At 36.3% G+C, this 21886-nt stretch overlaps 4 protein-coding genes across 5 annotated transcripts; all 4 read left to right on the forward strand.

Moving 5' to 3' along the window:
- The first annotated feature begins 1892 nt into the window (after window positions 1-1892).
- On the forward strand, window positions 1893-3106 carry LOC126696423 (uncharacterized). The gene is made up of 3 exons (XM_050393169.1): window positions 1893-2324; window positions 2426-2587; window positions 2705-3106. The coding sequence occupies exons 1-3, from the start codon at window positions 1893-1895 to the stop codon at window positions 3104-3106; spliced, it is 996 nt and encodes a 331-aa protein (XP_050249126.1).
- A 6116-nt stretch (window positions 3107-9222) lies between these two features.
- On the forward strand, window positions 9223-11023 carry LOC126696852 (RNA-binding protein CP31B, chloroplastic). The gene is made up of 4 exons (XM_050393579.1): window positions 9223-9734; window positions 9985-10086; window positions 10175-10480; window positions 10573-11023. The coding sequence occupies exons 1-4, from the start codon at window positions 9342-9344 to the stop codon at window positions 10627-10629; spliced, it is 858 nt and encodes a 285-aa protein (XP_050249536.1). The 5' UTR covers window positions 9223-9341; the 3' UTR covers window positions 10630-11023.
- A 240-nt stretch (window positions 11024-11263) lies between these two features.
- On the forward strand, window positions 11264-15419 carry LOC126696853 (uncharacterized). Of its 2 annotated transcripts, none has more exons than XM_050393580.1 (6): window positions 11264-11521; window positions 12712-12837; window positions 12981-13109; window positions 14124-14241; window positions 14783-15105; window positions 15200-15419. In XM_050393580.1, the coding sequence occupies exons 1-5, from the start codon at window positions 11366-11368 to the stop codon at window positions 14923-14925; spliced, it is 672 nt and encodes a 223-aa protein (XP_050249537.1). In that variant the 5' UTR covers window positions 11264-11365; the 3' UTR covers window positions 14926-15105; window positions 15200-15419. The 2 variants fall into 2 exon arrangements, with proteins under 2 accessions (XP_050249537.1, XP_050249538.1); XM_050393581.1 differs by having other exon boundaries at window positions 12712-12819.
- A 1539-nt stretch (window positions 15420-16958) lies between these two features.
- On the forward strand, window positions 16959-17951 carry LOC126696854 (NDR1/HIN1-like protein 12). Its single transcript, XM_050393582.1, has one exon. The coding sequence runs from the start codon at window positions 17098-17100 to the stop codon at window positions 17758-17760; it is 663 nt and encodes a 220-aa protein (XP_050249539.1). The 5' UTR covers window positions 16959-17097; the 3' UTR covers window positions 17761-17951.
- The last annotated feature ends 3935 nt before the right edge of the window (window positions 17952-21886 follow it).

The following is a 21886-nucleotide window of genomic DNA, read 5'->3' on the forward strand; positions in this document are numbered from 1 at the left end:
CATAATCATCTACACACTTTTTTGTGGTTTTCCTTAACTCTTACCTCTCCATCTCTAGATTTTTGAAAGGTTACTAGCCCAAACACTTACCACACCCATTCTGAGTGTAAAGTAAGATCTTGGTGCTGCTGGGAAGCATTTGAATGAGCCATTTTTTGGCGGATGCAATGGGGTTGAATTGCGGGATCTGGAAAGTTAGAGAAGACAAGACTCCGAGAAGTCTGTTAGTAGTAGGAGCTTGGAGGGCTAAAGTACATGGGGTAGATTGGCTTCTACACCATTCTTCCTACATCCTTCTCGTGTTTCGTGCCAAGTTTGCCTTCTTTCCTTTTCGATGTTTTAACTTCATGTGCCTCATATAGCTGGTGCTCGTCCCCTGAGGTTTGAGGTGTATCCTCGGAAATAACCTTGGCTACCCGTTTAAATCAAACTCAGGATCCTCGTCCTAACAGTTTTTTTTTTACCCTTCATGTGTATCCTCCATATTAAATACAAGACAACTACTCTCCTGGCCGCATTAATGAGAGAATGACCATGAACAGTGGTGGCACAGCTAAAATTGCAGGGTAAAAGCTTACTAGTATGTTTCGGATGAGACAGAAGTCCTAGGAATGCGATCTTTGCCCTCCAAGTGTAAGATTAAGATGATTTGTGTTTAGATATAAAAGGAAAAGGAAGATCCATATGGGAAAAGGACAAAAAAAAAAAAAAAGAGAGGAAAAGAGAGAACTTTGTAACCAAGAATTGAAACATTTGTATAAGTGAGAAAGACATACATATATAAAAAAAAATAGACCTTCCTCGGGCTTGACCGAGGAGTGTTTTTCCTTTTTAACTTGTTGCCTTAGTTATTTCATTTGCTCCCTATCTCATTTTGATTAACCTTTGACGACATACATATATAAAAATAGACCTTTCTCGGGATTAACCGAGGAATATTTTTCCTTTTAAACTTGTTGCCTTAGTTATTTCATTTGCTCCCTACCTCATTTTGATTAACCTTTGACTTATTGAGTGTTCAATATCTAACACACTTTCTAACAAATCTATTGTGGTGGGCTTATTGGGCCATCGTCTGAGTCATTTTTGGGCTGTGGATCAAATTGCGCCCTTACAATTGGTGCTCTGTAGGAATATTGAATAGACTTGAATTAGTTCAACCATGGTGAGTTTAGGGCCAAATCGAGAGAAATCTGTGGGATCGCAATGTCAAGATTATTTTCTTAATCTTGAGCAAGGGAGAGATCGTGAAGTTAGTGTGCACACAACTCATTTCGATAAGAGTCATTCTAGAAGTGGGAGCCATGTGTCTTATAGGGAGGATACCAGAAACTTGCAACTGGAGATAGACCATTTACGTAGGAAGTTACGTCGAAAGCAAAGGATAAGGTCTCCATCAAGCTTAGGGTCTCCATTTGATGATGATGGCAGTTATAGACCTAGATCCAGGACCCCTCCCAGCGAGTTTTTCTACTATAATAAGGAGTGTCATCATAGGCAAAGGAATAGAAGCCCGACCTATAGGGGCTTGGGAAATGATGCTATGAGCAAGGCTTTACGTCAAATCTCAAAAATCACTGTTTGCACAGGGGATTGAGAGGGCAAAGGTTTCTTGACGGTTTGCGCAGCCAATGTTTACCATGTATAATGGTAGGACGGACTCGGTGGAGCATGTCAATCATTTTAACTAGAGAATGGTTGTTCATTCGACGAATGAGGCCCTAATATGCAAAGTATTCACATCTAGTTTGGGGCCTGTGGCAATGAGATGGTTTGATGGATTGGAGGTAGGCTCCATCAACTCCTTTCGAGAGCTTACTAGGGCCTTTGGAGCTCGATTTGTTACATGCAGCAGAGTTTCTCGTCCTATGGATTCCTTACTGTTAATGACAATGGAAGAGGGGGAGACTTTAAAGACTTACTCTAATAGATATTGGGAAATGTTTAATGAAATAGATGGAGACTTTGAGGATGTGGCTATAAGAACCTTTAAGGTCGGCCTTCCTGCTGAGCACGAATTAAGGAAGTCTTTGACGAAGAAACCGGCACAAAATATGTGTCAGCTCATGGATCAGATTGATGAACACAAACGGGTCGAGGACAATCAGCAGCAGGGCAAGGGAAAGGCCAAAGTAATTCCCCTTGACCGAAGAGACTTTAGGTTTGAGAGGTACAATAATAACCGACCTCGAAGAGACTTTTCTGGACATGCTGGCCTTCCTGCTGCTCAGGTGGTTAGCACCATATTCAAAGAGCCTGTGCACCAAATTCTTGAGAAGATAAAGGTCGAGTCATACTTCAAGTGGCCAAACAAAATAGGGGGGGTGACCCTATGAGGCGAAATCAAGGTCTTTATTGTTAATATCACCAAGACCACAGACACACTACAGAAGATTTCCGGACTTTGTGCGACTATCTTGGGCAGCTGGTTAAGGTTGAGAAATTGGGACAATTTTTGCACCAACCTCTAGGACAGGGGAATCATATTGAGACAGTATACAGAAGGGAATCTTCCTTAAGACCACCACTGGGAACCACCAGTGTTATTCTAGCAGTCCTAGGCCAGATCGAAGCGTGTTCTCATGGAGTAATGTCCATAGCTTGACCAGGTGTCAAGGACACGGTCCCTAAGTTTAAGCATAGGAAGAATGAAGCCCGACCAATCTTGAGTTTTTCCGTTGATGATAAGGTGGGAACGGTTCAGCCACATGATGATACCTTAGTGGTTACTCTTCATATAGAAGGGTATGATGTAAGGAGGGTCTTGGTGGATCAGGGTAGTAGTGCAGAGATTATGTATCCTGATATGTACAAGAGACTTAATTTGAAACCTGAGAATTTAGTTAGCTATGACTCCCCTTTAGTTGGGTTTGATAGGAAGACTGTTATACCAAAAGGATTAATCAAGCTGCCTGTTCAAGCGAGGTCAGAGGTGGTGGATGCGAACTTCATTGTGGTGGATGCTTACTTACCATATATTGCCATCTTAGCAAGGCCATGGCTTCATACTATGGGAGCTGTTTCCTCATCTTTGCACTTAAAAGTGAAGTATCCCTTTGGGGACCATGTTGAAGAGCTAGTCGGAAGCCAAGCCATGGCAAGGTAGTGCTTGGTTGCTGCTATTAGACACCATTCCGAGGATAAATCCTTGGGAATCATTGAAGAGGCTTCATAGTAGTTAATGGAAGTGGAAGTGTCCTCGGAGGATACCACGAACGAAGGAGTGAAATGCGAGGAGTTGGAGAAGGTCACAATAGACATTGATCATGAAAAGTACTTCCGAATTGGAGTCCAATTGCCACCTCGGGAGAAAGAGGAATTGTTAGCTTTCCCTTGAAAAAATGTTGATGTGTTTGCTTGGAGTGCTTATGAAGCTCTTGGGGTGGACATGAATTTCATTTGTCATTATCTGAATGTCAATCCATCTGTCACCCCTAAGAAATAACTACCTTGACGCTCTTCTAAGGATCATTTCGAGGCTGTTAAAGAAGAGGTGGTAAAGGTTAAGCAGGCAGGAGCAATAAAAGAAGTTTTTTACCCAGAGTGGTTGGCTAACACGGTGGTGGTGAGGAAGAAGAATGGGAAGTGAGGAAGAAGAATGGGAAGTGGCGAGTATGTGTAGATTTCACAGACTTAAACAAGGATTGCCCCAAGGATCCCTTCCCAATATCTTGAATAGACCAGTTAGTGGACGCGACAGTTGGTCATCCTTGGATGAGTTTTTTGGATGCTTTTTAGGGGTACCATCAGATACCATTAGCTCTAACCGACTAGGAAAAGACTTCTTTTGTAACGCTCATGGGGAATTATCATTATAAGGTAATGCCTTTTGGATTGAAGAATGCAGGGTCTACTTACCAAAGAATGATGATTAGAATATTTGAATCCCAACTTGGCAAGAATATTGAGGTTTATATTAATGATATGGTGGTGAAGAGTAAGGTAGTGACCGAGCATATGAGTGACCTCGGAAATGTCTTTGAAGTCATGAGAAAACATAAATTGCACCTTAATGCTTCTAAATGTTCCTTTGGTGTTGGCTCGGGTAAATTTTTGGGCTATATGATTACCCATCATGGGATTGAAGTTAATCTTGATCAGATTAAAGCAATCAATGACTTATAGCCTTCTTAGAATCCTAAAGAAGTGCAAAAGTTGACTGGAATGACCGCAGCCTTGAACAAATTTATTTCTTAATTCGCAGATAGATGTAGGCAATTTTTCCAACTTTTGCACAAGTGGAAACGGTTTGAGTGGAATGAAGAATGTGCCATTCCTTTTCAGTAATTGAAGGAATGCCTTTCTCGGCCACCCATTGTTCCACAGCATTGGCCACATAGCCCGCTTTTCCACCATCAAAATTGCGAATGGAAGCATCCTCCCCAAGAGGCAAACCATCCAACTCAAAGACTGGGTTCCAGTTTAGAACTCGAGATCTTCACTCAAAAGTAGCATCCGAGCTTTCCACGCCCCTTTTTTGTTGAGCTCGGGTCACTTTTGCCACTTTGGTGGGCTCAGGAGGGGCTTCCTCTTGGACTTCACCCTCTTCAATAGGTCCTTTGCCCTCTTTCTTATCCCTCTTACGTTTTTTGTCAGTTGCCTCAGTCTGTACAGGGGCAGGAGGTATTGGAGTTGGAGGCCTAGGAACTATTGGGACCTCGGGAGCTGTAGTCCCAGTATGGAGAGAGAGTAGGTCTGGTAATTTTTTCTTTATCACCATCCCTTCAGGCACTTCAGTAACCTCTTGGTCCTCACTAATTGAGGTTGTAGCTAGATGGGGGCTGAGTCCTTCCTTCTTAGACTCGTTTGCACTATAGAAGATCTCGAAATCCTCTTCTTGAACAGGATCTTCAGTATCCTCCTCTGAAGAATTGTCCTTAGTTTCTATCTTAACTTCTTTGTTCGAGGATGTAATATCCTCTACAGTTGGTTGAGGATCCTTAAAGGTAGGAAGCTCAACCACTTGTGTTCCTTCTGGAGGAGGTTGCTTATAAATCCCTCGATGGCCACGTTAACTAGGACAAGGCTAGAGTCTCGGGCCTTGATGACGTGCTTAGACACTTGGAAGCAATTGGATATGGGCCTGAAGCTTAGGATCACGTGAATTGCTTGGAGCTGATCGTCCCGGCGTAGGAAGATCTCAGATCGTAGAACTCGATTCAGTAGATCGAAGTTCACCAAGCTTTGTGTCTTAGTAGTTTTTCTCTGAGGAAGAACAGTTAAGAGTTCACGTTAGTTTGCAGGTTGGACAAGCCCAAATCTTAGCAAGTAAAAGAAAAATATACGCACACAAAGGTAAAACAACGAAATGGCAGGTGAATAAACAGCTTTTATAATTTCCTAAGCTAACATAGATTTATTTTTTGAGGGTCCCTAAGCCATCCCACTTGGAGTTCCATCCTTAATAGGACAATGGAGCGCGTCGTGCCACTCCCCTGAAACGATGAGAAAGTCCTCGTCCATGCCTTTGTTCGTCTCAAGGAGACAAGATATTAGCTTAACGGCAGGAACCCTAGTTTTTAAGTAATATCCCCCATCGACACCTTTTTGGCAACTGTACACTCAATTTACATCGTGATGGGTAAGACATATACCCAACTTTTCTTTTAGTGCATCTACACAACCTAGTATTCTGAACATGTTTGGAACACATTGGGTGAGAAACAACCTAAAAAGGTTTAAAAAAATCCCTAGTGACTCTATCCATGAGAATCCTCATACCCCTTTCAATGAAGGCAATCATGGGAATTACAATGGCACCAGTAGGCCTCTTTTCGTGCCAGTCACCTGGATTGCAATGCTATATTAACACATTGTTAGGAATCCTATAATATCTCTTAAGGGAAGAAATCTTGTTAACAAAAATGCACACTTACAAATTCGAGGAAGAAGGGCTCCTTGGATGAGATCATCAAGTGTGAGGAGCGTATTTATGTTCTTTTCTGCTTTTAGAAAGGCGAAACAGAGGTGAGGGCCTCACATTTCTCTATATATAGGTTGGGAAAAAAGGAGCGGTAATCTTCCCGCCCCTTCTGATGATGAATTCTAGGCCGTTCGATCATGATCTCATTGTAGAACGTGGGGAATAGCAGGCTGCCAGTTGCATTTATTACGGAGTTGGGGATTTCGACACATCAGGAGCGGGTCGTAATTAGTTAAAAAGACGTGCTCGCGTGTGAACCTATTTACAAACGTACCCTTGTCAATAACTTCTGTTGGCAAAAACCTCACTTTTCTTGGTCAGGAGTGAAAAATGAGGTTCTGAGGGCTATTGTAAGGACGAGGATCTCAAGTTTGATTTAAATGGGTAGCCAAGGCTATTTCTGAGGATAAACCTCGGACCTCGGGGACGAGCACTAGCTGTGTGAGGCGCATGAAGTTAAAACATGAAAAAGGAAAGAAGGCAGACTTGGCACGAAACACGAGAAGGATGAAGGAAGAAGGGTGTAGAAGCCATCCCTTCCGCATTAAATACAAGACAACCACTCCCCTGACCGCATTAATGAGGAAATGACTATGAATAGTGGTGGCACAGCTAAAATTGCAAGGTAAAAGCTTACTAGTATGTTCTAGATGAGACAAAAGTCCTAGGAATGTGATCTTAGTCCTCCAAGTGTAAGATTAAGATGATTTGTGTTTAGATATAAAAGGAAAAGGCAGATCCATATGGGAAAAGGACAAAAAAAAAAAAAAAAAAAGAGGAAAAGAGAGAACTTTGTAACCAAGAACTGAAACATTTGTATAAGTGAGAGAGCCATACATATATAAAAATAGACCTTTCTCGGGCTTGACCGATGAGTACTTTTCGTTTTAAACTTGTTGCCTTAGTTATTTCATTTGCTCCCTAGCTCATTGTGATTAACCTTTAACTTATTGAGCGTTCAATATCTAACCCACTCTCTAACAAATCTATTGTGGTGGGCTTATTGGGCCATTGTCCAAGTCATTTTTGGATCGTGGATCAAATTGTGCCCTTACACAAACAAACCAAAAAAACATATCCTTTCAATTTTGATAGTTTTAAGCATGACTAAAATTCTTTATAGTCATGATAACATAATTTTTTATGTTAATAACTTACAACTAGAATGCTTATAATTACAAATTTACAACTTGAGAGAGATTCTAAGGAGTACAAAAAAGTATATATTTTAAGTTTACATACTTCAGATTCAACTTGACAACTTGTGGACTCTGCAGGTTCCAAAATATATATATATATATATATATATATATATATTAAGTTTACAACTTGATATAGACTTTTGGATTTTATTTATTTATTTAACTTTAGTTTTGTTTTGTACTAATTAGACTTAGTGTTAGGATTTAACTCTACTACTAAGTATTTAACTTAGTGTTAGATGTTTAGTAGTGTAGACATGTAGTTGTAGATACTTTTTCCTTTTAATTAACTCTTTTTTTTTTTTTTTTAATAAATGGGGGCATGGCCACTGCCATTGGTGGCTACTAAATGACTAGATAGTGTTAGTGTAGTGCTTTTTGTCTGTATGTATATGCACCTAATACCTTGGCATGTAGTCTAAATCTTTTTTAGGGAAAAAAGTTTTAAAAAATTAGTTGGGTCACAGGTTAGCTTGTAAAAAGGGGGGTGGGGGGGGGGGGACATTGCAAGTTGGCCATGTTTTTCATTCGGATAAAAAAAAATCTAGTTCGGGTCGGGTCAACAAATTTTGACTCATTTTGCCATGTCTAATAAATCCTCCCATTTGCTCCTATTTTAAAAACGGAATAAAGACACTTGGCATCCAATAAATCTAAAAGTTAGAAAAATACCATGTCAAACACAATTTATTTCTCACCTTACAGCATACTCTTCTTCTTCTTGTTCTTTGTCTCTCTCTCAGCATTGCATATCTATTACAATTTTCTTTAAACATGTTTCATTAATATAAATAAACTTAAAATTACAATTAAACTTATTACATGATATTAAACTAATTTTTAGTAAGGACTGAATAACATTATCTAAAGTGTTTAACAAGATAATATCACAATAAAACAAAAAGTCTAATATTCATGCATTTAAATACTTAGTAATACAAATTAAGTCTTTAATATTAATAGAATTGGGTGAGGCTAAAAGGCCTAAACCCATCCTTGCTCCACCATGAGATGCGGGGAAAATATCTTGTCCCATCTCGCCCCAACACCTTTGCGGGGCAGGAAAGACCTTAGTGAGGCGAAGTGGGTTAGGGCAGGGTGGGGAGAAATTGCTATCTCTAGCTCCATGTCTTTGGTGTGGGTTTGCCAAGGAGGTTGATGAAGGGGTTGGATTTGGGAAAGAGAGAAATAATTTATATTTTGAAGTGGCATGTTTTTGACCTTTAGATTTATTAGTTGCCAAATGTCTTTCATTTGTTTAGAAATGGGAGGACTTACACTCCATTTGTTTTGATGGAAAACCATGTGTGAAGAAAATTTTCTGCGTTTTCTAGTATTTGGTAGCATTATAAAAAATGAGTCAATGAAAAACTATTTTTTGTCAATATAAAAAGTATGAATTATTTTTTAGAGATTGTTTTCTACTAATTTTTTTTTGGAAAACAATTTTATCATATTGCAATTTAAACAGTAGAGTAGCTACGCCTCACCAGGGTCATCACGGTTTTTTTTTTCCTTTTTTTCTTTTTCTTCCTTTATTACGTGTTTAATTTTTTTTTCTTTTTTTTTTCTTATATATAATATAATATAATATAATAATGTGTAAATTTTTTATAAATGTTATTTTAATAATTTTAATTGATAATAAGTAATATTTTTATTATTTAATGAGTATAAAATAAATTATTTCATACATATTATTTAATAAGGTTATAAGAATAGATTTACATAAATTACATTTTTTATCTGCTTTATTTTTTCCTTAACCAAACAAAAGAGTTTTTCATCTTTCTACTTTTTTTATCCTTCCAACAAAACACACATGAGGAAAATTAAATTTTTTCTATCCTCTCACTTTTTCATTTCCTCAACTAAACAGATTTTTTTCTCAAAAAAAAAAAAAAAAAAAAAACTAAACTTAACAGACCTATTACTGACAAACATAGAAAAATAGCATAATTTTATAGAAAATATGTTTCGAGAAATTACACATTTCCTAGAAAATATTAAAGTCAAAACATTTTAATTTCATTGGTATAAAGAGCTATCACTAGAGTGATCCAAAATCTCTAAATATATATATATATATATTTCATTTTTATAATCCGGACTCGATTTTTGAAAATCCCTAAAAATTCTCTCATTCACCCTGTCCGGACCGAAAAGTAGGCTAGGATAGCATTTCTCGCATACACAGTGAGAAAGGGGAGCTGCGTATGACAATGGCGAGCACTTCCACTTGGTTTAGTTTAACGCCTTTGTCTACGTGTTTAGTTCAGAACAACAGAGCTGGAGCTACAGCAAAACGGTTCGTTTCGTGGTCGAACGAGTTTTGCCACCCAAGGCTGTCTTGGTCTTACTCAGTCTCGTTGAGGCCTGCGAGCAAAGCTAGGGCTTCAACGGTCTTGTCAGTTGTGGGTGAAGAGAAAGCAGGAAGCGAGGAAAATATCGTGAACTCCCTACACGACGGCGTATTGGTTCCGGGATGGAAGCAGTCGCAGTCAAGCTCAAGACCTTGTGAGCTTTACGTGTGTAATCTCCCGAGGAGTTGTGACATTGCCGAGTTGCTTGACATTTTCAACCCTTTCGGAACAGTACTAGCTGTTGAGGTTAGCTCATGTCTTAGATTTAATTATGTCAAAACTTTCTTAGTAATGCTTTACTAGTTGAAGTGAAATTCAAAGCAAAATATCATTGTTGGTGAATTATTGAACAATTTAGAGATATTAAAATGCTTATTGTGATATAACAAAAAATTTGGCAAAAATACACTTTGATAACTTTGAGAATTGATCAAACTTTGTGTATTTTTACGAAAAATGTAGTTGGATTATTTATGTTTTGGTAATTTGGTTGCAGATTTCACGGAATGCTGTGACCGGTGAAAGTCGGGGATGTGGTTATGTTACAATGAGTTCAATAAACGCTGCAAAAGTTGCAATTGCCGGATTAGATGCATCTGTCAGTGTGAAGCTAGTTACCCTCTATGTTTAATCTCTCTGAGTCTTTTCTATTTTTGCCTGAAATTGTTCTCTCTTTTTATTCTAAGGATGTTGGTGGCAGAGAAATGCGGGTTAAATTTTCTGTTGATATGAGTCCTAGGATGAGGAATCCTGAGGTATTGAATTCCATACCCAAGAAACAGATAGTATATGAAAGTCCTTACAAGATATATGTGGGAAATCTTCCTCGGGCTGTTAAACCTGAAGATTTGAGGAATCATTTTAGCCAGTTTGGAACTTTGGTTAGTGCAAAATTGTTGCATGATCAAAAAGCACGAACAACCCGTTGTTATGGGTTTCTCTCCTTTTCTTCAGCTGCAGAACGTGATGCAGCATTATCTTTAAATGGAACAGTGAGTCTATTTCCACCACTGCTGAAAGTCTGAAACTTATTTTTTCTTCATCTCATTTTGTGTCTCTCTTACTTACTTGGTCTCACTTGTAGGAGTTCTTTGGTAGAGCACTAGTAGTTAGAGCAAGTGTGGAAAGGACCAAGCCCTGACTGGAGTTTTGCCCTGCTGCATACACGCTTGATTGAAGTTTCTTCTGTTAAAGAAATCGGATGATTTGGAGCACCTGTTTCAGTTGAGACATATAGGCAGAATAGGTAAGTTTCCATATGTGTACCAAATGACAAAGTTTGTATACGATTAAAGTTCTGTTGTTTAATGTTATTTCCTTTTCACCAAAAAGAAAAAGGTTTTGTTGTATTTCAACTATGCATTAGTAATGCCAATGCGTAGTGTTCTTTTGGAGGTAATGGTTGGTTTATTTGAGTGAATTTCAGCCAACAATCGTAGGTTGATCAATCTTTGTGGACTATCATGTCTTAGAATGATCTCTTAATTACTGGACTAGTAATGATTATGAAAATATATCTTTTGTGTGTTTGATTATACACTACTTATGGCAATTTCAATGTTTGAGCATACTATCGGCCCCAGAATGTGGTTCACAGACATAAACGAGTCTTCTGTTACATTATATAATTTTGAATAAAAGTGAAGTAGTCCTGGTAGGAGATGTTGGGGGATTGGAGGAGTTGGCTGATATTCTCAGTTGTAAAATTGGGAGGTTGCCAATGAATTATTTAGGTATGCCTTTAGGCTCTTCTTTTTCAAGGCTGCAGTAGTGTGGAGCCCCATTGTAGAGAAAATGGAGTGAAGATTAGCAGCGTAGAAGAAGCTATACATATCCAAAGAGGGAAGATTAATGTTAATTAGTGAGTGGTGAGGAGTATGTGGAGATGGAGAAAGAGGAGGGAGAGATGCAGAAGAAGGATGGGCCTTGGGAGAGGTTTCTGTGGAGGATCGCACATAGGGTTCTGCTCATCAAAGCTGATGATTCCACTTGACAGATTATCCCTGCACTTCTCTGGAAATGCAGCTACGAAGGTCAGTTCTTTTACTCTCTCTCGCACTAATTTTTGTTTGATTGCTCATTGCTGCTGCCAATTTGTTTTTGTTTTTCTGTTTTTTTTTTTTTTTTTTTTTTTTTTTTTTTTTTTTTTTTTTTAAACATGAAAAAAAGAAAAAAAAAAAAAATCTATGTTAACTCAGTGGATTTATTTGTATATTTTTTGGATGGGAGGGGGGAGGGGGGGGGGGGGGGGGATTAATTGCACTTTCCCTGCTTAATATGGTCTGATCCTAAACTTCAAAACTGAGCAATGTCCTTCCTAATTTATTGATGATAAGCACTTTGCCTTATGTTATAATTTCCGTCAAATTCAATGGAGAAGTCATTTTTTGAAAATAATTTTTTTTTTTTTTTGAATTTTTGGTTATTTTGATGGAATCCTAAGGCCATGGGGCCAAAGTGCTTATTACCAATAAATCAGGGAGACATTGCTTGGTTGTGAAATTTAGGAGGACATTGCAACTGCACCATATTTAAGGGAGGTGCAGTTTGCCTTTTTTAAATGAAATTTTACGCTCAAATAATATTTCTGAAGAATTGAGAGGCTGGATAATTGTGGTGATTTTGTAGCTAGAGTAGATGGTTAGTCTTTATTCTGTTTGAGTGATGACTCTGCTGATGGCTGAGTGTGACTAGTAATGATTAAGGATTGAGCCAGTCTCTTTCCTGTTTGGGAAGGGCTAGCCAGTTCCTCAATTACTTAGCAAACTTATATGCACATTTTGTGGTTATAAATCAGTGCACCCAACATAGGTGTCTGTGTTACATATGGCAGAGGATAAAATTTGTGCGTTATGTCTGTGCCTTATTTGTTTTATTTTTTTTTTTCAATTCTGCACAAATTGGCTTTTGTTCATCAAATACATTTACCTGTCACCAAGGTTTCAGTAAGCCTGCTTACTTGGAATTCAAAAATTTGCTTCAGCCTATTGCATTTCCTCTTTCCCTGTGAAAAGCACATCTTGCTTTGATTGCTAATTTCTGTGGAACTCCAAAATTTTTTTTGTATGCTTATACTCAAGCAAGTTTGTTGAAGATATGAGATCTTCACTTTTTACATATATAAAAAAAAAAAAAAAATCTTCACTTTCAACAAATCTCAGTTTTGTAACTTAGCATAAACTCTATTTATCAAACAGTTGAAGCAGTTTCTGATGCATTATAGGCATGGGAGACATTGAAGGGGAGACCTCATAACATTGATCTTGAATTGACTGAAGTGGAGCTTCCATCAATATTCGGACTTGCACTACTTACTTTAGTCATGGAACATGTATGGAGAAGGCAAACTGTATGTTTCTATCCTTTAACTATGCTCAATTTTTTTGGATTTGTTATGTTTCTTTGTTTTGTTGTGGCATACAAATCAACATGTGAACTCAACCATTTTTTAAAATATCTTTATTACTGCTGACTGATGGATGTGTTCGTCAGAAATTAATTGCTCCACATCAAAAAGTTGAAGACACATCTCGAAATAATGCGGCAAGAAATCATTCAAATGATTGTGTAGCTTCTATGCAGAAAAATATCAAATGCAGTGAGAAAGGGAGTCATGCTCAAGTAAGTACCTTTTCATGTTGTACATTTCTTAAAAAATAAAAATAAATAAAGCTTGTAATATGTATGCTGTGCCTTGTGAGGGAATTATTGTTTTCAGTTGATGAATATACACATTATGCTAGCATCTATCACTTTTTCAGATGCCAGTCTCCTTTCAGTATTTTACAACCGAAGAAAGTATTAAGAATTTCCATTCCTACTTGCTAACTATCAAATGTTTCCCATTTCCTTTTATTTGTAAACTCTCATGGATTGTACAGTTGACATGAAAATAAAGAAGTTGTTAGAATAGAGTATCCAGGATCCATGGAATAGAGTAAGGCCACTTCTAGAGAGAAAAGTTTCTTTTTTCCATTCTAGGTTGGCTTCATGAAGTTTCACATAGAGAATGCATGTTTTGCCACCTCTTGTCTGAAGCTCTTGTACGACACCTTACTAGGAAGCTGAGAATGCATACATGCAAAATATGCAGGGTCATTTACAGATATAATGTGGTAGAACGTCAAATTTGAGCAATAGCAATATGGACAAGCATGGAGGGTGTGCTCAGTTGGATAAGGAAGAGAGTGAAAATGGAGGTCCATCATATTATCTTGTTTTGCTATCTCCCTTTTTCAACATTAAAAATAATAATAATAATTTCTCCCTTATAATTAATATTAACGAAGGGAAATTCTGACAAGCTAATTACTGCAATGATGAACTGTTAATTACTGCAATGTTAAAATGGGATTCTATCAAAGATTGTTGGAAGGATATTCAAGATTAGGTGATAAGGTTGACTAGAGGATTTTGAGAGTTCACAAACTCTTAAAAAAAACAACTAATAATGTAAATATATCAAAATGAATTATTGTATTTTATTACATGTCAGCTCTCTAGTCTAAAACATGCTTAAACATACTAATGTTCTGTTAAAGAATTTCGTGAGCTTTTTGCTGCTGGAATTGGGGTGGTTATTTGTGACTAGGGTGAAATAATTGGTGCCCTTCAATGTGTATTCCTCTTCCACAGATGATGGCTGAAGTTGAGGCTCTAGCTTGTCATAGAGCAGTTGAATTTCCCAAGAAAATTCAGCTAAGTGAAGTCATTTTAGAGGGGGATGCAGAAGTCATAATTCAGCAGCTACAGAGTAATACTACTGGTGTCTCTTCATATGGTCATGTGATTTGAGGATATTCTGATGATGGCAGTGGAACTACATTACTTCTTGAGCTATGATAGGGCCACATAAAGTGGCACAACTTATGCCACAACTCGCTTACGTGGCGAGTTGTGAGTGTTAGAGAGGTGATGGTGGGTCCATGTGGGGTCTCCTCCCTACCACTCACAACTTGCTACGTGGGCGAGTTTTGTGGCACTTTATGTGGCCCTAGCATAGCTCTTACTTCTCTTTCTCTCATGTAAAAAGAAATGGCAATGTTGTTGCTCACTCTTTGGTGGCGGGTTGTGGCACTTTATGTGGCCCTAGCATAGTTCTTACTTCTCTTTCTCTCATGTAAAAAGAAATGGCAACGTTGTTGCTCACTCTTTGGCTTGGGTGGGGGGGGGGAGGGGGGGGGGGTTCTAAAAATTCTGCAGACTTGCTGGTCTAGCTTGAAGATACCCCTGAGGAGTTTGTTCCTCTAGTTTTGTATGATGTTTCTTAGCTCAGTTCAATAAAAAATTTGTAGGCTGTTGGCTGGATTCTAGGGGAAAAAGAAAAAAAAAAATTCCATTCAACAAGCTGAGCATGAGGAAAATTGATTTGGGGTCTGTGAAGGAACTTAGACATGGATCCTGTGCTGCTGGTCAAACAATAAGAAGTAGTTTATGAAATAGTGCAGTAGATAATATTTATGGCTTAAGTATGGGAGCACAGTTCCACTAGAAGAGTAAGTGGTCACTTTATTCATGATGGATCTAGAAGACTGGACTCTTTTCCTTCTAGCCAAAACGAAGCAGCTCTCACAAAGTTCCGACTGAACCGGGAAGATCGGTTCTGTGAGAAAAAAAGGTACTGTACTTTATATATTTGATTCATCTGAGGTTGGATTTATGGTCTTGGATATTCCAGTTTAATGCAGAAATTGATGTCTACTCTAATGCAGCTAAGAGTGGGCTTTTTCCATCAACTGCTTGCTGCTACCCTAAGTACGTGGGCTTTTCCATCTACTACTTGCCGCTACCCTAAGTCCTTTTCTGTTCTCTATGGACAGTCATTAATTTTTTCTTCTAACAGTTCTTTATCCCAGTGATTCTTGTTCCTGTATTAAGCTACATTAGTAGTTCCAGCTCTAATTTTTAAGTCTTTCCCACTGCTCCCATGAACCTAGTTTCAGAAACCCATCATGGCTCAGCTGCTTAGAACACCTTCAGTTGCATGTGGTGAGAATACCAAATCACACAATAACCATAATTAATGTCAAAATTCTTGCACATATCCGATTTCACAGCCAGAAAAGACTGGCAGAGCAACGTCCTCGACAGTTTGTAAGCCAGGTGCAACGTAATATAATTAGTTGTCGATTTAAAATGATTTAAATCTGTAATATCATAAATATCTTTATTTGAGTAAAATCCTCAACATTCACGTTATCAAATATTGTAAAATTAATATTGACAATTTTTAATTTTTTTTTCCAAATCTTCTGGTTTTAAATGGTCAAATCCAAATGAAGCAAAACCTTGGAACTTATATACAGGAAGCAAAAAAGAGAGTAAAATACATGGAAGTGTGACGTGTAAAAAAATGGAGAAAGGTGGTTCGCAAAATTGGTGGGGTTAATTCAAAAACCAACAAGCTGTGGGATCTGAGTCTGACGACACATGATCCAAAAAGAGCCAAAGTTTGTGTAGAAGAATGAAGATAGAACCACGGCCACATGCAGAACCGGCTGAAACTTATCAACAATGTCGGTGAAGGACCAAAGGTGACCACATTGCCTTACCCTTCCCTTCTTCCCATAGAAACCACGTCTTCTAACGGCTTTGCTCTAATGTTCATGACAATATCAAAATATGTTTTTCAAAATAAATGGTAAAAAAGAAATGTTATGCACATAATATTTTTACAATAAATTTTAAGTAAAAAAAAATTGTGAATGTAACATTTTTCAGTATTAATTAAATTTTTTTTTTTGTTTTAATTATAAATTTAATGTTATTAGGAGTTGGTGTGGGTAAACTAGTAATTTAATGTTAACTCTCTTCATTTGTTTTGAAATAGAGAAGATCTTTTTTTATTTTTTATTTTTTGAGAAAGAAATAGAGAAGATCTAGATTCGAAAAATTGATATCTTCCTTAACTCCGTTTCCCCCCTCCCACCAAGGTCAGTTGTTCCATTACACTAAGACAATTAAGACTTCCAAATGTATGTGTAACTTGACGGACTTTCTTCCTTATGTACCAACAAATAATTTTTTGGTTTTGTTAATACTTACCATAGATAATATTGCTTTTACTCGTAACAAATGGGGTAGTCTTATTGATTTATTACAAGACCACTCATAAATATTTAAATAAAAAAAAATGAAGTTATAAAATTTTTGCCGTAAACCTCAAAATTCAAGTTGTACCAACTCTATCAATCATCAATCCAAAATAAAATAGTAAATTGAAAATTTTCACAACTAAAAATAAGTATATTGTGAAATTTTGTTACGTCTATGTACAAAATAAAAATGTGTTTGTAAAATGACATTAAGGGAATGCGGTGGTTTGATAAAACTACTCTTAATAAATAAGGAAAAGATAAAAAGTTTGCTTAGTCCCAAGATAATCCTAAAAAAGAGGAAAAGATAAAAAAGCCACACCGCATTGATATGAATTAAATGGGAAAAAGACTACTTTAGTTACTTTGAACTTTCATTTTTTTTCTTCCGATTCGTCTTTTTGTTCCAGTAGTACGAAAGGTTCTTCTTTCTCAACTTTTTCCCCCACCTTCTCTCTCACGCACCTACCTTTGCTTTCTCTCTACTTTTAAAACATTATAATACGTCTAGTACCATGGCAGAAGAGCAAGCTCTAGAACAACCCCACCCCACAATGACCCAAGTAAAGCTCAGAAAAAAAGGCATGGCTCCAGACCTATACAAAGGCCCACGCCGAGCTCTCTGCACTTGCATCACTATCTTTCTCCTCTTAATTGGTGTAACAGCCCTCACACTTTGGCTAGTCTACCGTCCCCACAAGCCACAGTTCAAGGTAGTCGGCGCCGCCGTCTACGAGTTCAACATGTCAACTCCACCGCTCATCTCCACCACCATGCAGTTCACAGTCATCACAAGGAACCCAAACAAGCGCGTGTCCGTTTACTATGACAAGCTTTCAACTTTTGTGTCGTATAAAAACGTACCCATCACACCCCTAGTGATGCTGCCTCCTTTGTATCACAGGAAGCACAGCACCGTAGCAGTGTCACCGGTGGTGGGAGGCACGGCGGTGCCGGTGTCGCTGGATGTGGCAAATGGGTTGGTGATGGATACGGCATATGGGGTGGTGGGGTTGAGGTTAGTGTTTTTTGGGAGGCTGAGATGGAAAGCCGGAGCTATAAAGACTGAGCATTATCGGGTTTATGTGAAATGTGATGTGTTGGTGGGATTGAAGAAAGGTTTTGTGGGTCAAGTACCCTTGCTTGGAGCAACTCCTGGTTGCAAAGTCGATATATGAAGAATTATCAAGATTGTATTTGTCGGTGCAAGTTCTTTTTTTTTAAGCTTCTCTTTTTACTCTTATCATATAGTATATGTTTTAGCTGTTTATTTTGTTGAAGTTCTTTGCCATTTAATCTGTAAGTGTAACTATAGTCTATAGACGTGGATTGAACAAGTTCAGATGCAAAGTACCATGTTAAAAGCTCTCTTCTTCTTCTTCTTCTTCTTCTTATTATTATTCTCTCTCTCCATTCAGTCCAGCTAATTGCTTAAGAATTTGGCTCTGATTTTTTTGTTGGTATTCACTTTCTAGCATGGCCACAAGGCACCGACGGCTTTGGACGCGTGGCAGTACATGCAGCGAATTTGGTACCATCTGTCTTTGCCTTCTACTTTCTGATCCCAAAGTACATCCAAATTCCAAGATGCTCTATGGCTTTTTTTTTTTTTTTTTTAGTGGCTCGATCTCTCTTTGAGTAAGTCTAGAATCAGATCTATAATCATACACTCATTCACAACATTCTTAAACATTACTTAATAATAATTTGTGATTGATGCACTTCTTATCTTGCTTCAACCTAATATGTGACAATTTACTTTTAAAAAAAAGCCTACTATGTGATAATTAAAAAGATCATTCATATGTATTTTTAATCATATAACATTTTTAATAAGGTGTATAACTTGTTTAAATAATACACAAATATAAAATGACCATATAATTTACCATGTAATGGATTGAAAAAGATAGTTTCAAACATTTTGGAACCAAACTTTGACTAGAATAAAATACAAATATAAAAATGCCACAAAAATATTGAGATTTAAAGCTAACCGAAGTCAAGAAATTGGATCAAAATTATGACTTTATGAGCAATTGAACAAAAATTTTTGGGGTTAAGCGAGACTCATGCATATCCTAAACCCGCCAATATCCCGCCTTCTAATTTCCAAAGTCTCAACAGCCAACAAATATCATATGGTAAATAATCTTCATGCAAGATCAGTTTGTCAACTTCATTGTTTTGGTCGATCTGGATTTGATCATTTCATTAATGTCGTTAACCCATGGTTTAAAACTCGAATCGAATCCGCCAGTTTGTTCAGATTTTTGGTTTTTGTCTTACAAGCCAACCACTAAACTACATTTGCGGCTTATTACAATTAAATGAAAAACTAATTTATTCAATTTAAAGAGCAAATATTTATACATTTTAGAAACCTTAGTTACAATGGAAAATGTTCAAATTGTTAAATATATTAGTAACTCAATGTGTTATATCATGTTGTATATGCTGGAGTGGATCTTAATGAGGAACAATAAATAGGAATACCGAGAACATGAGGGTTACGTGGTTTAGCCTTGTCGGCTTACGTTCATGGAGGAATCCCTTAATGACTACATTTTTATTATGTAAGAGTTTAATTAGTACAATACTTGTGTTATAATGAACCTTAACATGAGTATATATAGGTGACTGAACCTTAACACACTAGACTCATCACACGTGCTTTGTGCGTGCAATAATTTTCTTTTTTATTTATTTGTTTTTTTGGTTTAGTGTTATAAAATTTAAAAGTGATATATAAATAACCGTGTGTATTTTTTTTTTTTTTAAAGAAAGAGATAAGGTAACGAGAAATAATGTTTAAAAATGAGATAGAGATAGTGTCATAAGTTTTAGGTTGAATGGAGAAGATAAAGGAAAAAACCTAAAACTTAGGAAAAATAAATTACTCTTTTAACTAGTTTGTGTTTTTTATTTTTTATTTTTTTAATTTATTTAAAATTATTTAACTTAATGATAGAGGTATTTTAGAGAGTTTAAGAATTTGTGTGAGGGTATTTTAGTACGCAAAAAGTTAAAAATCAAATCTGAAATCCTGTTATTAATAATATAGAAGATATATATATATATATATATATATATATATATATATATATATATATATATATATATATATTTTGAGAATACTAAATATTTTTAACACACACATGAAAAGAGGAGAGAAGATCTTAAAGAAACTGACAGTAATATATTTATTCTATTATAAATAATATTTTATTACTGACAAACATTTTAAGTTGGTCCAAAAAAGAATTATAGCATGTTCATATCCCTTGAAAATAAATCATATTTATGTGGGCTTCAGTTAACTTAACTGGTAAAGTTTCTGATGGTTGTATAAGAGATCTGGGGTTCAATCCCCACCTACACCAAAAACTGATTGATATCTTGGTCTGATGATAAAGAACTATCATCAGGAGTGGACGCCATAGGTTGAAATTCTCTTTAAAAAAAAAAAAATCACATTTATGATAGAATTATTGGTATTTTTATGTAGAAACTTTTTCCGTTGCAAATGTTTCAATATTTGACAAGAGATTTTTGACTAAAAGTATTTGCAGTTGAAAAAGAAAATTTCTTTCAACAATATTTTGATCACTTATATGGGGTATCTCACTATGGAAAATTATTGTTTTACACTGATTGATGTGCACTCTATCTCCATATATTCAATAACTATACTTCCATACTTAGTGTTCATATTTTTTTAAAGGGAAATTACACTTTACCATCCTAAACTATACTCCCAATTGTACTTTGCACTCTAAAATTTTCAAATGCACATTTGACACCCTAAACTACTATATATGACATTTGTTACACTTTGCATCTTGATATTAAGTTTGTTGTTAACTTGGATGGAAAAATATTGCACCACTTGAAAATACCTAATTGCACTTCTTCTCAATTTTTTAAAATCAAAGAATTACTAAATTATATTTTACCACCCTAAATTATACTCTTGATTATACCTTGCACCTTACACTTAGAATTTTCATCTAAGTTAATAGCAAACTTAATGTTGGGGTGTAAGGTGTAACAAGGGTCATAATTTAGGGTGCAAAAGATGCATTCAATTAATATGTAGTATAGTTTAGGATGGTAAAATGTAATTTCTCACATTTTTTAAGAATATTTGCATTTAACACATGAAACTAATGATGTTTGTGGAGCGTGTATATACAAATGAACGTGAGATAATCAATACCCATTTGAACCATGAGGTTTGAATCTTCTGTCTTGTCTAACTAAAATCAAAGAATAATTAGAAATATTGTTTCACACTAGTTGATGCACCACTTAATACCTATACTTTCATACCTAGTGTTCAGATTTTTTTTAATATCTACAGTAACACATGAAACTAATGTTATGTACAGAAACTAATGAGTATGAGATAATGGCATTAAATAATAATTATCTCATACTCATTAGTTTCTGTACATATCATTAGTTTCATGTTTTAATGGCACATCGTCCCCATTTGTGGGGCTTAAAACTGGAATTGATTCCCTCACTTCATCAAAAAGAAAAACAAAGCATTATCATTTAATAATCTTATACTTTTCCATCTCATTTCATTTTAAAAGATCTACCATGTAGACAATGACTGCGTGAAGCTGGCAGTGAACTGAAGATGTAGTTGTGCATGTAAATAGCAAAGAAACTACTCCTTAGTCCTTACAGCTCAAATAGATTGAAAATGGGGCTATAACTATAATGCTAGTGGCTTATGATTGAAAAATCATTACGTATAAATACAGCTGACATGGTACTCTAAGTCAATTACTTTTGAAGTACTTTTTTATGTCCTATTTTTCTATAAATTATTTATTTTTATTGATATAGAATACTATGTCATCTTACCAAAAGCTTAAAAAAAATTTACTCACTCATGACTTAAGAGCATTCACACAATACATTACCAGGCCTGAATGATCTTTGGTGTGATTTTGTATTTTTGGACATCTATTTTGCATTTTTTGTGCTTTTGAAAAACTGAATGTGAATGCTCTTAACAATAACAAATCTCACTCTTACTTTAGAAGATAAAAGCTTTGGTTATCCAAAAAATAAAAAAGATAAAAGCAACTTTTCCTCAAAGAATTCTCATCCACACAATGCCTAACTTTTTGAATCGATGCTTCACGCCTTCACTTGAAAAGTAAGAAGTCGACAAAGTAAGCACTCTTTTAGTTAGGTGCCAGAGAAATTTTAAAATTAAGACATGGTTGGTTTATTTGTTTGTTGTAGGTTTTACAATGCACAACTCAAACAAATGACAGTACATAC

The sequence above is a fragment of the Quercus robur genome, chromosome 8 (assembly GCF_932294415.1).
Source record: "Quercus robur chromosome 8, dhQueRobu3.1, whole genome shotgun sequence".
Classification (NCBI taxonomy): domain Eukaryota; kingdom Viridiplantae; phylum Streptophyta; class Magnoliopsida; order Fagales; family Fagaceae; genus Quercus; species Quercus robur.

Coding starts and splice junctions, on each gene's coding strand:
- LOC126696423 (XM_050393169.1), top strand. CDS start 1,893: ATGGAAGAGGGGGAGACTTTAAAGACTTACTCTAATAGATATTGGGAA. Junction 2,325..2,425: donor GGCCAAACAAAATAGGGGGG/GTGACCCTATGA, acceptor TATCTTGGGCAG/CTGGTTAAGGTTGAGAAATT. Junction 2,588..2,704: donor TCGAAGCGTGTTCTCATGGA/GTAATGTCCATA, acceptor GGAACGGTTCAG/CCACATGATGATACCTTAGT.
- LOC126696852 (XM_050393579.1), top strand. CDS start 9,342: ATGACAATGGCGAGCACTTCCACTTGGTTTAGTTTAACGCCTTTGTCT. Junction 9,735..9,984: donor GAACAGTACTAGCTGTTGAG/GTTAGCTCATGT, acceptor ATTTGGTTGCAG/ATTTCACGGAATGCTGTGAC. Junction 10,087..10,174: donor TTGCCGGATTAGATGCATCT/GTCAGTGTGAAG, acceptor TTTTATTCTAAG/GATGTTGGTGGCAGAGAAAT.
- LOC126696854 (XM_050393582.1), top strand. CDS start 17,098: ATGGCAGAAGAGCAAGCTCTAGAACAACCCCACCCCACAATGACCCAA.
- LOC126696853 (XM_050393580.1), top strand. CDS start 11,366: ATGTGGAGATGGAGAAAGAGGAGGGAGAGATGCAGAAGAAGGATGGGC. Junction 12,838..12,980: donor ATGTATGGAGAAGGCAAACT/GTATGTTTCTAT, acceptor TGTGTTCGTCAG/AAATTAATTGCTCCACATCA. Junction 13,110..14,123: donor AGAAAGGGAGTCATGCTCAA/GTAAGTACCTTT, acceptor CCTCTTCCACAG/ATGATGGCTGAAGTTGAGGC.